This window comes from Suricata suricatta, chromosome X (assembly GCF_006229205.1).
Source record: "Suricata suricatta isolate VVHF042 chromosome X, meerkat_22Aug2017_6uvM2_HiC, whole genome shotgun sequence".
Taxonomy (NCBI): Eukaryota; Metazoa; Chordata; class Mammalia; order Carnivora; family Herpestidae; genus Suricata; species Suricata suricatta.
This window is the reverse complement of record NC_043717.1, coordinates 43926908-43940528: the sequence shown is the minus strand read 5'-3', so window position 1 is coordinate 43940528 and position 13621 is coordinate 43926908. Positions and strand designations below refer to the sequence as shown.

General features: G+C 38.6%; 1 protein-coding gene across 1 annotated transcript in view; it reads left to right on the top strand.

The window, feature by feature from the left end:
• FAM120C (family with sequence similarity 120C) overlaps nucleotides 1-13621 on the top strand; it is a 132694-nt gene that overhangs the window by 53316 nt on the left and 65757 nt on the right. Inside the window, exons 4-5 of the mRNA XM_029929656.1 lie at nucleotides 4589-4717; nucleotides 9969-10101. Coding sequence (XP_029785516.1) covers nucleotides 4589-4717; nucleotides 9969-10101 — 262 coding nt within the window. The remainder of the gene's footprint in view (nucleotides 1-4588; nucleotides 4718-9968; nucleotides 10102-13621) is intronic.

Genomic DNA, 13621 nt, shown 5'->3' with positions numbered 1-13621 from the left:
TTTAGTGTCATTATTGAAAAATATGGGGGTTAGATTCATTGTGTTTTCTGTAGGGTTTATGCTTGTAGTGGTGTCTCTTGTACCTTGTTTCCTTGCAACATTTCCCTCATAGAGTCCCTCTTAGGATTTCTTGTAGGGCTGATTTGGTGGTGATGAATTCTCTCCATGTATGTTTATTTGGGAAAACCTTTATCTCTCCCTGTAATTTGAATGACAGGCTTGCTGGATAAAGATTCTTGGCTGCATATTTTTTCTGTTCTTCACATTGAAAATTTCTTGCCATTCCTTTCTGGCCTTCAGCATTTCAGGAGATAGGCCTGTAACCACTCTGAAAGTTTTTCATTTGTATGTTAGGGCCCTTTTATTTCTAGCTGCTTTCAGAATTTTCTCTTTATCCTTATATTTTGCCAGTTTCATTATGATATGTCATTCCAAAGGTCTATTCAAGTTTCGTCTTAGGGGAGTTCTCTGTGCTTCTTTGATTTCCATGTATTTCCTTCCCAGATTGGGGAAGTTCTTGGCTATAATTTGATCAAGCACCCCTTCAGGACCTTTTTCTCTTCTTTTTCAGGAATTCCTATGATACTGATATTGTTACATTTGATTGTATCACTCAGGTCTCGAATTCTGTTTTGTGTTACTGGATCATTTTATCTCTCTTTTCATTGGCTTCTGTTTCTAAAACTGTGTCTTCTAATTCACCTATTCTCCTCTTTGCCTCTCTAATCCGTGCAGTGACCACCTCCATTTTATTATGTACCTAATTTATAGCATTTTTTAACTCGTCACAGCTATTTTTAAGGTCCCTGGTCTTTGAATCAATACCTTCTCTGATGTCTTCCATGCTTTTGTCAAGCCTTGCGATTAATTTTATGAAAATTCTTCTAAATTCTTGCTCCATTACGTTGCTTATATCAGTTTTGAGCAGTTCTGTGGCTGTGACTTCTTCCTGGAATTTCTTTAGAGGGGAGTTCTTTGACTTCATCATTTTGGCTTTCTGTCTCGTCAGTTTTAAAAGCTTATTATGCACTCTGCACCTGTGAGTATTTCTATATTAGAGGAGGCTCATTGACTATCCAGGGCCTGTCCATTCTGGAAGTGTTCTTTTAATGGTGCCTCTCAGTTTCTCTTGTTGTGCCTTTTGTTATTTTATTTCCCTACTCAGCGATATTTGGGACTCTCTACCCTGTGTACTTTGGCTTGTTTCTTGAGTTAGCTTTGAACAGGACAAAAGACAGACAAACACACAGTTAACAAAAGCACACAAATTCGCAAATCAACCAAACAAGCAAACGAAGAGGGGAATGAAAAAAAAAAGAGAGAAAAGAAAAGAAAAATAATGAAAACAAGGGAGGGAGATAAAAACACAATAGACAAAGGATATTCTAAAAGTGTAAAACCACCAGAGGGGAGACATAAGAATGAGAAAAGGGAAGATATATCTGAATGGCAGTAATTGATCTAGTCACAGCAATGCATCAATGTTGGTCTTTCCCGGCTCTAGACGGAAAAGGAGAAAAAGGGGAAAAAAAAAAAAAAAGGCTTTTCTCCAGAGCGGAATGGCATGGTTTGGTGTTGGTAGATCTCTCAGGCTGCTCTCCGAGGTCCGCCTTGGTGGTTGTGGGGAGAAGAATGCTGGCTCCCTGATCCCTTTTCAAATTAAGCATCACAACCCACTCTTTTTGGTCCAATCTCTCTGTTCTGCAGGCAGACCACGTTGTATTTTCTATGTACTGTTTCGTTTCCAAATCATAGTCCACGCACTTTAATGATTCCACGTGAGATGAGATGTATGCCTGTAGGCCAGGTGGCACCGCCAGGGATCATGGCACTGAGCCAAAGGAAAATGCACCAGCTAAACGGGACGGATCTCTCTCCCTGAGCCCTCCGGTTGTGGATGAAGTGCTAGGATCCCTCTCCGTCTCAGGCTGAGGTTTTGCTCTTTTCTAGAGAGCTCTATGAACGTTTTCGGCCTCTCTTTCTCTTCCCCTCATCTCTCCATGGTTCTGCGCAATCCCCGATTCTCTGTGCAGAGTGGGGCTCCGTCCCCTCCACACCTCAGGGTCCTGGCCCATTTTTATCTTCCTCAGTTCGCACTCAGGCACGAGGCTGTCTTCTTTGTGTACTCTGTGTCTTTTCTTCCCACTCTTGTAGATCAGAGTATTGTGGCTTCAGTTCTTCTTAGTTTGATAGACGTGGGTGGGTAGAAATTATAGAGCTCCCTACTTCTCCATCTTGCCCCTTCTTTGCAGCACTTTCAACAATAGCCAAATCATGGAAGGAGCCCAAATGTCCATCAACTTACGAATGGATCAAGAAGATGTGGTTTATCTTTAAAATGGAATACTATATGACAATGAGGAGTAAAATCTGGCCATTCATAGCAATGTGGCTGGAACTCTAGGGTGTTATGCTAAACAAAATAAGTGAGACAGAGAAGGACAGATACCATATGTTTTCACTTATAAGTGGAACAGGAGAATCTTCACAGAGGACCATGGGTGAGGGGAAAGGGGAAAATAATTGGGGAGAGGGAGGGAGGCAAATCATGAGAAACTCTTGAAAACTGCGATCAAATTGAGGGTTGATGGAGGTGGGGGAGAGTGGAAGAGGGTTGATGAGCATGGAGGAGGGCACTTTGAATGAGCACTGGGTGTTATATTGAAACCAACTTGGTAATAAACTATGAAAAGAAAATAAGCCCCCCCCCAAAAAAAAGATGTGGTATATATACATAATGGAATACTACTTGACGATGATAAAGAATGAAGTCTTGCCATTTGCAACAACATGGATGCTACTGGAGGGCATTATACTAAGCAAAATAAGTCAGAGAAAGACAGATATCATACTGAGTTTGAGAAACTTAACAGCTAACTGTAGGGGAAGGGAAGGAAAAATAAGTTACAAACAGAGAGGGAGGCAAACCATAAAGGTCTCTTACATACAGAGAATAAACTGAGGGTTGATGGGGGTAGGGAGTTATGGGGTGGAATGTGGGAGATGGGCATTGAGGGGGGCACTTGTTGGGATGAGCACTGGATGTTGTATGTAAGTAATGATTCATAGGAATCTGCTACTGAAGCCAAGACTACACTGCATGTGAGCTATCCTGACAGTAAAAAAAAGTTTATACCCTTTGACTGAGTAATTACCAGTTTAGGAAGCTTGTAAATAATTGGAAAGTGAACAAAAAGTCATATCTGCATTTTATCACAACATTAAAGGAAACCTGTATTAAATTTTTTCAAGCATCACAAAAGTAGATAAAATAATAATGTAGTCAGTCAATATTGAACACCTTCTTGCTCCAACAGTTATGAAGATGTAGCCACACTTGCTGGCATTTTTTTATTGCTTTTGCTAATGTACTTTAAAGCAAATTCTGGACCTTAAGTCATTTATTCCCACATTCTTTGATATGCGTCTCTAAAACATAAGGGCATTTTCATACATAAGCACAATGCCATTATTACTTTTAACAAAATGAATGATAAGTTAATATCCAGTCCATTTTAGGATTATCCTGATTGTTTCAAACAGGCTTTTTTTGTGGTTAGTTCAAATCAGGATCCAAACATGACCCACAAATTAAAACCTTACCTTTACTTGCAAAAAATTTGAAACAGCCAAGGGCACCTGGGTGGCTCAGTTAGTTAAAAGTCTGACTTCAGCTCAGGTTCATTGTTTCAAGCCCCTCCTCAGGCTCTGTGCTGACAGTTCAGAGCCTGGAGCCTGATTCAGATTCTGTGCCTTCCTCTCTCTCTGCCCTCCTCTGCTTATGCGTGCTCTCTCTTTTTCTCTCAAAAATAAATAAATGTTAAAAAAGTATTTAAAAAATTGAGATAAGCCAAATGGTATTATGAAAGAAAACTGAATAATTATGGCAAGTGTCCTCAACTAGTGGTTATCTCTATGTAGGATTACAAATGATAATGATGTTATCTTTTTTATTCTTTTTGTTTCATTTTTCCCAAGTGTTCTATGCTGAGACTTATGGGGGAAGCTATTTTTTTAAATGTTTATTTATTTATTTTTGAGGGAGAGAGAGAGAGAGAGAAGCAGAGAGAGAGGGAGACAGAGAATCCCAAGCAGGCTCTGCACTGCCAGTGCAGAGCCCCATGTAGGGCTCAAACTCATGAGCCATGAGATCATGACATGAGTTGAAATCAAGAGGCAGCAGTTCAACTGAGTGAGCCACTGAGGCGCCCCTGGAGGAAACTATTTTCAAAGAAAATATTTTAACTATTTCTCAGTGGATTTACTGAATTTGAATTTTCTTTAAAAAATTTTTTTAACATATATTTTATTTTTGAGAGACACAGACAGACAGAGCATATGTGGGGGAGGGGCAGAGGGAGAGGGAGACACAGAATCTGAAGCAGGCTCCAGGCTCCGAGCTGTCAGCACAGAGCCGGACACGAGGCTTGAACCCACGAACTGTCAGATTATGACCTGGGCAGAAGTTGGAAGCTCAACCAACTGAGCCACCCAGGCGCCCCTGAATTTGAATTTTCTACCTTACCCCTATATCATTGTTAGTGATCATCAGTGACTCAGTGTACCTTGCTTATCTTATCTCTTCTAGGTCCGAGCTCATCAGCTGGTTCTTCCTCCCTGTGATGTGGTGATCAAGGCTGTTTCTGAGTATGTTAGCTCCATCAAAGACCCCTCAAACCTGGATGTGGTCGGGAAGGATGTTTTCAAACAGTCTCAGGTGATCTTGCCTTCTCCTTCCTAAGAGTTGCCAGTTTTCTTACCTTCACTAGTACCACCAGCAGATTTGATGTTTTTTTCTGTGCTACCTATCTTCTCTCTTCCTAGCTGCTTGTTTTCTCCATGCCTCCAGAGCGATACCCCAAAGTTTGCTCTAAAAACATTAGTAGACCTGCAATGAAAGAGTTCACTGCCTTTTTCCCAATGTCAACCTTATATAAGCTTATTCTGGAAAATCTAGAAAATAAAGTCACTTAAAATCCATTACCCAGAAACTTGGTATAGTTATCACTCTGGAATCTGTCCTTCTACCCTTTTTTTTTTTTTAATGTTGGTGTACTTCTTTAATTATAAATTTTTTCAGATATTTTTTTCTCTTTCATTTCCTTTTATTTTTTTTCTCCATAATATTTTATTGTCAAATTGTTTTCCATACAACACCCAGTGCTCTTCCCCTTAAGTGCCCTCCACCATCACCACCACCTCTTTTCCCCCCTCCCCCTTTGTTTTTTTCAATGTATACCTTGATATAAAGAAGGTCTTTCTCAGTGGAGGTTAATGGGTAATGAAAAAGGCTACTTAAAGTAGGTCCATATAAAACAAAAATCAATATTCCATTGTTAATAGTGAGAAATGGGCTCTACTCGGAATTTGTCTTGTGAAATGAAGCTAAAAGTTAGGAAAATAGGTCAGTTTTGTTTTCAATAATTTAATTTAGATTTGTACAATGAGTTTTTCAGTTTATTTTTTTAAATTTTTTTAATGGTTTTTTTTTTTTTTTTGAGAGACAGAGAGAGATAGCGTGAGCTGTGAAGGGTCAGGAAGAGAGGGAGATACAGAATCTGAAGCAGGCTCCAGGCTCTGAGCTGTCAGCACAGAGCTTGACGTGGGGCTCGAACCCACGAACCATGAGATCATAACCTGAGCCGTGAGATCATAACCTAAGCCGAAGCAGGATGCTTACCCGACTGAGCCACCCAGGCGCCCCACAGTTTATTTTTAAAATTATCATAAAGTGAGCACCTGGGTGGCTCAGTTGGGTAGGTGTCCAACTCTTGATTTTGGCTCAGGTCATGATCTCACAGTTTATGAGTTTGAGCTTCGCATCAGGCTCCATGATGACAGTGCGGAGCCTGCTTGGAATTCTCTCTCTCTCCCACTTGTGTTTCTGTGTACTCTCTCTCTCTCAAAAATAAATAAACTTTAAAAATTAACAAAAAGTAAATCTAACTTTTATATATGTGTGTAAAAATTCTGTGAATATTTAGCACGATTTATGTATCATCATCACCCCCTAAAATCTCTCATGTTCTCCGTTTGTAATCACATCCAAACCTATCCCTAACAGTCTATTCTTTGTCACTACAGTTATATCTTTTATTTATTTTTTTTAGTTATATCTTTCAGAGAATAACATGAATGGAATCATATGGTAATTTTTCGAGAATAGCATTTTTCATTCAACATAATGCCTTGAGATTCTTCTACATTGTTTCATGTTGCATTTCAATAATTGTTGCTTTTTATTGCCAGGTAGTATACATTGTGTGGATATACCACAGTGAATTCGTTCACCTCTAGAAGATATTTAAGGTGTTAAGCTGTTTCCAATTTTTAGTGGTTTGAATACAGTTGCTATAAACATTTATGTACAGATTTTTCTCTAATGAACATAAGTTTTTATTTCCCTGGTGTAAATACCTAGGAGTGAGATTTCTGGGTCATATGGTAAGTGTATGTTTAACTTTGGCTTTATAAGACCCTGCCAAACCATTTTCCAGTGTGGCTGTTCCATTGCTCACTAGCACTTGTTACTGTTAGAATTTTTAATAGGCATTATCTAATAGGTGTGTAGTGGCAGCTCTTTATAATTTTAATTTGCATTCCTCAAGTAACTAATGATGAACATTTTTTCTTGTGCTTATTTGCCATCCATATATCTTCTTTAGTGAATAGTCTGTTCATGAATAGTCTTTTGCCCATGTTTACTTGAGTTGTTTATTTAGTCACTGTTGATTTCTGAGAGTTCTTTATATATTCTTGCCGTAAGTCCTTGCTTAAAGTCAGATATCTGGTTTGCAAATATTTTCTCCTAGCCTGTAGTTTATCTTTACCTTCTTTTAACAGTGTCTTTTGCAAAGCAAAAGTTTTTAATTCTTATCTTTTATGGATCATGCTTTTGGTATCGTGTCTAAAAATTCTTTGCCTAACTGCAGGCATGACAATATCATCCTTTTATCTTATAAAAATTATATAGTTTTAAACTTCAGAATTAGAACAAATCATTCATTTTGAGTTCATTTTTTTATAAAGGGTGAGGTGTTTTGATTTGGATTTGTTTGGTTTTTTTTTGCATGGGGATATCCAGTTGTTTCAATACAGTTTATTGAAAAGACACTCTTTTCTCCTTTGAATTGCGGTTTATGTGGGTCTGTCTCTGGACTCTGTTCTGTTCAGTTGACCCATGTGTCTCTCTCTTTGCAAATAGCATTCTGTCTTGAATACTATAGCTTTATGTAAGACGAAATTAGGTAGTGATCCTTCCAATTTTATTCTTTTTCAAAATTATTTTGTCTATTCTAGTTCCTTTTGTCTGCCCATATAAATTTTAGAATAATCCTTTCTATATCTACAAAAAATAATCCTGCTGGGATTTTGATGAGAATTCCTTATATTAAATATACAGTTGACCCTTTAACAACATGTGGGTTAGGGATACTGAGCCCCATGCCATGCAGTCAAAAATCCATCTATAACTTGATTCCCCATAAACTTGACTACTAATTGCCTGCTTTTGACTGGATGCATTACTGATAACATAAACAGTTGATTAACACATATTTTGTATGTCATATGTATTACATACTATATTCTTATAATAATATAAGCTAGAGAAAAGAAAATGTTATTAAGAAAATTATAAGGAAGCGAAAATATATTTAAAATACTTTATTATATTTATCAAAAAAAATTCACATACAGATGCACCTGGGTGGCTTAGTCGGTTGAGTGTCTGAATCTTGATTTCAGGTCAGGTCATGATCCCAGGATAGTGGGATTAACCCACATTGGGCTCTGCACTGAGCATGGAGCCTGCTTAAGATTCTCTCTCTTCCTCTTCCCCTCACCCCACTTGCACTATTTCTCTCTCTAAAATAAAAAAATTTTCACATATAAATGAACCCACACAGCTCAAATCTATGTTGTTTAAAGGTCAACCATATAGATGAATTTGTGAGTTTTGAAATCCAGTAATACGATATGTCTTTCCATTCATTTAGTTCATGTTTGACTTTTTATCAGCATTTTATAATTTTCAGTATACAAGTCCCATACAGTTTTTAAAATATTTATTTTATATTTGAGGCACCTATTGTAAAGGTGATTTTCATGTGTTGTTTTCATGTATTGATTTTCATGTGTTGTTCTTGTATTCTGCAACCTTTCTAAACTCACAAGGAGTGTTTTGGTAGTTTTTTGGTATTTTCTGTGTAGGTGATCATATTGTCTCTGAATAAGGACAGTTCCATTTCTTTTCTAGTCTGTGTGTCTTTATTTTTCTTTGCCTTACTGCACTGTCTAGGATTTTCAAACAATGTTGAATCATAGTGATAAGAAAGGATATTTTCTTATTCCCAGTCTTTGGGAAAAGCATTCAGTCAGCATTAAGTATTACATTAGCTGTAAGTTTTGTAGATGCACATTATCAGGAAGTTCTCTTCTCTTCCTAGTTTACTGAGAGTTTTTATCATTAAAGGATGGTATACTTTGTCAAATGTTTTGGGTGTTTTTTTTTTTGCATCTCCTGATAGGATCATGAGCTTTTTCTTTTTAGTCCATTGATTTTTGAGTATTGAACCATTTTTATATTCCCAGAATGTGGTCAAGGTGTGTTGTAACTTTTTTTTATATTATTGGATTTGAATTAGTAGTATTTCATTGAACAGTTTTACATTTAGTTTCATGAGGAATTTTTTTTGTACTATTGGATTTGAATTACTATTTCATTGAACAGTTTTACATTTATTTTCAAGAGGAATATTGGCTGTCTTTCTCTGGTTTTAATATCAGGGTAATACTGGACTCAAAATGAGTTGCCAAGTGTTCCAGTGTTCTTTTTGTTTATTTGGAAGAGATTGTGTAGAATTGGTTTTTCTTTTTTTTAAGTTTATTCATTTATTATTTTTGAGAGAGAGAGAGAAAGAGAAATCACAAGTGGAGGGTGGCAGAGAGAGAGGAAGACACAGAACCCGAAACAGGCTCCAGGGTCTGAGCTGCCAGCACAGAGCTCAAAATGGGCTGGACTCACCAACTGTGAGATCCTGATCTGAGCGGAAGTCAGACGCTTAACTGACTGAGCCACCCAAGCGCCCTTGGTTTTTCTTCTTTAATTGTTTGGTAGAATTTGTTAGTGATGTGTCTGGCATAGATTTCTTTGAATTATCCTGCTTAGAGTTTTCTAAGCTTCTTGAATATCTAAGCATGTCTTTCACTAAATTTTAGAAATTTTCAGTTATTTCTTCTTCAACAGTTTTCTGTTGCATGTTCTTTCCTTCCATGAGTATAATGGCACCATTGTTAGACCTTTTGGTATTATCCTGTAGATCGTTAAAACTCTGTGTTATTGTATTTTTAATTACATTTTTCTCACTGATTTTCACAGTGGATAATTTCTTTTGATTTATCACCAACTTCATTGCTTCTTTCTTTGATCATTTTTACTCTGCTATAGAGCCCATCCCATGAGTTTTTTCCTGTAATTTTGGTTATGATATTGTCAAGTTCTAAAATTTCCATTTAGTTCTTTTTTATTATCCTTTTTTTTCAGAGACTTTCTATTTTTCTGTTTGTTTCAGAAATGTTACCCTTACTTTCAAGCATTTTTTATAAAGCTGCTTTAAAGTCTTTTTCACATAATTCCAGTGTGTTTGTCATTTCAGTATTGAGATTCTTGGTCTTGTTTTAATATAATAGGAAATGTTGACAGTTTTGTTTCAGGAGGCAGTTGACCCATTTAAGTTCAGACCACAACGTGTTACTATCCTTCTGTGAGTTGTGCATGGTCAGTACAGTTTTCAAAATCTTTGCAAACCTATTTGTCTCCGTCCCACATATATGCCACCCAGTGGCCTGTCTGGGACTTCAGTTCTCAGAGCTTGAGGTCTGCTGTTCAGTGTCAGATCCACTCATATGCTGTTCCTTCTCTGTGATCTCTTCAGTGCTTCCTGTTTCATTGGGCCACCCTTTCTTAGTGTCTGGGGCCAAGCAGCAGAAGGATAGAAAGAAAAAGCATTAAAGGCTCACTCTACCCTCCCAAGACCACCGCTTCTCTGATTGGAAAGGAAGGTTCTTGCTATTCCCCTATTGCCACTGCTGACACCATAGGTTTGTTTCAGTCTGACACACAAGAACAGAAAACTAAAAAGAAAAGCAGTGGAATGTTTCCATATACTTTCTTGAGTGTTTGAAGACCCCTTTCCCATTCTTCAATCCTGAAATAAACTAGGGTTTCTCCTGGCACTCTCTCTATGCACACAAATATACGCTTCCAGATTTTAGGCTGCATTGTGTCCACACCAAAGGATACTGGAAGAAAAAGAAATGCTAAACTCACCCTTGATGTGGTGGTACTTTGAATTCTGGTCTTCTTCCCGATCCCCCTGCTACTGTTTACCTTTAAGAGTCTTCAAATAGCTACTCCTAGGTTTTATAACTAGCTTTAGTGGGAATATTGTAGAGTGTGCTTACTCCATCTTATCCAGAATGGAAGTCTCTGTGTAGATTTTTTTAAATGGACAAAGCATGAAATCAGTGCTTCATTTGGAGAGCATAAATTTTCCTAACCATTTATATAATAGCACAATCTAGCATCCATTACTTTATATCTAACTTTCTAGCATAATATAAAAAGGCTATTTTTCATTAAAAAATATACTTGAGCTTTATTTTCCCAAAGTGCCTAGTTTCTTTTGATATTCAAATCATTGTTTTTTCAAGTGCCTTTCCTGCCATCATCTTTTATAATTCTTCCTTCCACCATTGTTGGACACTAACTGTACCAGATACTCATTTGTGCATGACTTCTAGCATGATGTGTGCAATCCTCCATCATTTTCTTTGACTTAAGGAAATCCTGACCTTTACAACAGATTTTGTTCATTCACTTTGTTGATTTGCATTGTACTTTTAGCTGCTGGCATCAGACAGTTAGGAAGAGACTGACCCACAAAGAAAGAAATTGACATAGTGGGTAGGGAGAGAGGCTAGCATTAAGTAGGGGATACTGTCTATTTAGATGGAGACTAAATTAAAATTCCTTTTTTATTGTGGTAAAATATACATAAAATTTACCACCTTAATCATTTTAGGTGTACATGCCATTTGTATTAAATACATTCATAATGTTGTATAACCATCACCATTATCATCTCCATAACTCTTCTCATCATTTAAAACTGAAACTCAATACCCATTTTTTAAAAGAAATAATGTCCACAATTTTTTTAAGTTTATTTATTTATTTTGAGAGAGAGAACCAGCAGGGGAGGAGCAGAGAGAGTGGGGGACAGAGGATCCAAAGCAGGTTCTGCACTGACAGCAGAGAGCCCAATGCGGTACTTGAACTCACAAAACGTGAGATCATGACCTAAGCCAAGGTCAGACACTTAACCGACTGAGCCACCCAGTCGCCCTGAAACTCTATGCCCATTAAATCATAACTTCCCTGGGTGCCTGGATGGCTCAGTGGGTTAAGCGTCTGACTTTGGCTCAGGTCATAATCTCACAGTTTCTGGGTTCGAGCCCTACTTCGGGCTCTGTGCTGACAGCTCAGAGCCTGGAGGCTGTCTTCAGATTCTGTATCTCCCTCTCTCTCTCTCTCTCTGACCCTCCCCTGCTTGCACTATCTCCTTCTCTCAAAAATAAATAAATAAATAAATAATTGCCCATTTTCCCCTCCCCTCCAGCCCTTGGCAACCACAATTCTACCTTTTTTCTCTATGATTTTGATCTGAAGGTCGATTCCAGTTACGTCTGAGGGGAATTCTCTGTGCCTCTTGGATTTCCATGTCTATTTCCTTCCCCAGATTGGGGAAGTTCTTGGCTATAATTTGATCAAGCACCTCTTCAGGACCTTTTTCTCTTTCTTCTTCTTCAGGAGTTCCTATGATACCGATATTGTTACATTTGATTGTATCACTCAGTTCTCGAATTCTCCTTTTGTGCTCCTGGATCATTTTATCTGTCTTTTAATTGGCTTCCTCTTTTTTTAAAACTCTGTCTTCTAATTCACCTATTGTCCTCTCTGCCTCCTCCGTTTTATTATGCACCTCACTTATAGCATTTTTTAACTCGTCACAGCTATTTTTAAGGTCTCTAGTCTTTGTATCAATAGCTTCTCTGATGTCTTCCATGCTTTTGTCAAGCCAGTGGTTAACTTTATGACAATTGTTCTAAATTCTTGCTCCATTATGTTGCTTATATCTGTTTGAGCAGTTCTGTAGCTGTGACTTCTTCCTGGAATTTCTTTAGAGGAGAGTTCTTCAGTTTCATCATTTTGGCTAGCTTTCTGTCTCTTGTCAGTTTTAAAAGCCTATTATGTACTCTGTACCTGTGAGTATTGCTATATTAAAGGAGGCTCATTGATTATCCAGGGCCTGTCCCAGGGGGGAAAAGTAGAAAAAGAAAAAAAGGCTGCTCTCCAGCGCGGAATGGCATGGTTTGGTGTAGGTAAATCTCTCGGGCTGCTCCCCGAGGCCCCGCCTTGGTGGTTGTTGCCTTGGTGGGTCTTGCAAGAAGAATGGCGGCGCCCCAATCCCTTCTCGAACCAAGCATTGCAACCCACTCTTTGGGGTCCAATCTCCCTGTGCCTCAAGAGGGCCAAGTTGTATTTTCCAAGCCCCGCCTTGTTTCCAAATCCTAGTCCACACACTTTAATGATACCACCCGAGACGAAATGTACCCCTGCAGGTTGGGTGGCATCCTAGCTAGGGATCAAGTAGGGGGAGATGAGGAGCAGTTTCTCCTGGCACAGCCTGGGATCAAGGTATCGAGCCCAAGGAAAGTGCGCCAGCTAAAGGGGACGAATCTCTCTCCCCATGCCCTGCAGTTGTAGATGGGATGATGGGATCCCTCTCTGTCCCAGGCCAAGGTTTTGCTTTTCTCTAGAGACAGCTCTATGAGCGTTTTCAGCCTCTCTTTCTCTTCCCCTCATATCTCTGCTCACTCCCCAGTGATCTGCACAGAGTGAGGCTCCCTCCTGTCCAAACCTCCACATCCCTGCCCGTTTTTATCTTCCCCAGTTTGCACTCATTCAGGCACCTACGAGGCTGTCTTCTTTGTGGACTCTGTGTCTTTTCCTCCCACTCTTGTAGATCAGAGTATTGTGGCTTCAGTTCTTAGTTTGATAGACGCGGGTGGGTGAAAATTACAGAGCTCCCTACTTCTCCACCATCTTGCCCCCCCCTCCATATGTGGAATTTAATAAACAAAACATGAACATATGGGAAGGGGAGGCAAAAAAAGTGAAGAGAGGGAAGCAAACCACAAAAGACTCTTAACAATAGAGATTAAACTATGGGTTGACAGATGGAGGTGGGTGGGAGATGGGCTAGATCAGTGATGGGTACTAAGGGCAACACTTGTGATGACCACTAGGTGGTGTATGTATTTGAGGAATCACTGAATTCTACTCCTGAAACCAATATTGCCCTGTATGTTAATGAACTAAAACTTAAATTATAAAAAACATCTTAAAAAGAAAATGACACCCTCAAGGTCCATCCACTTTTCTACAAATGGCCATATTTCATTCTTTCTCATTGCCATGTAGTACTCCATTGTGTATATATACCACATCTTCTTGATCCACTCATCAGGTGATAGACATTTAGGCTTTTTCCATGTT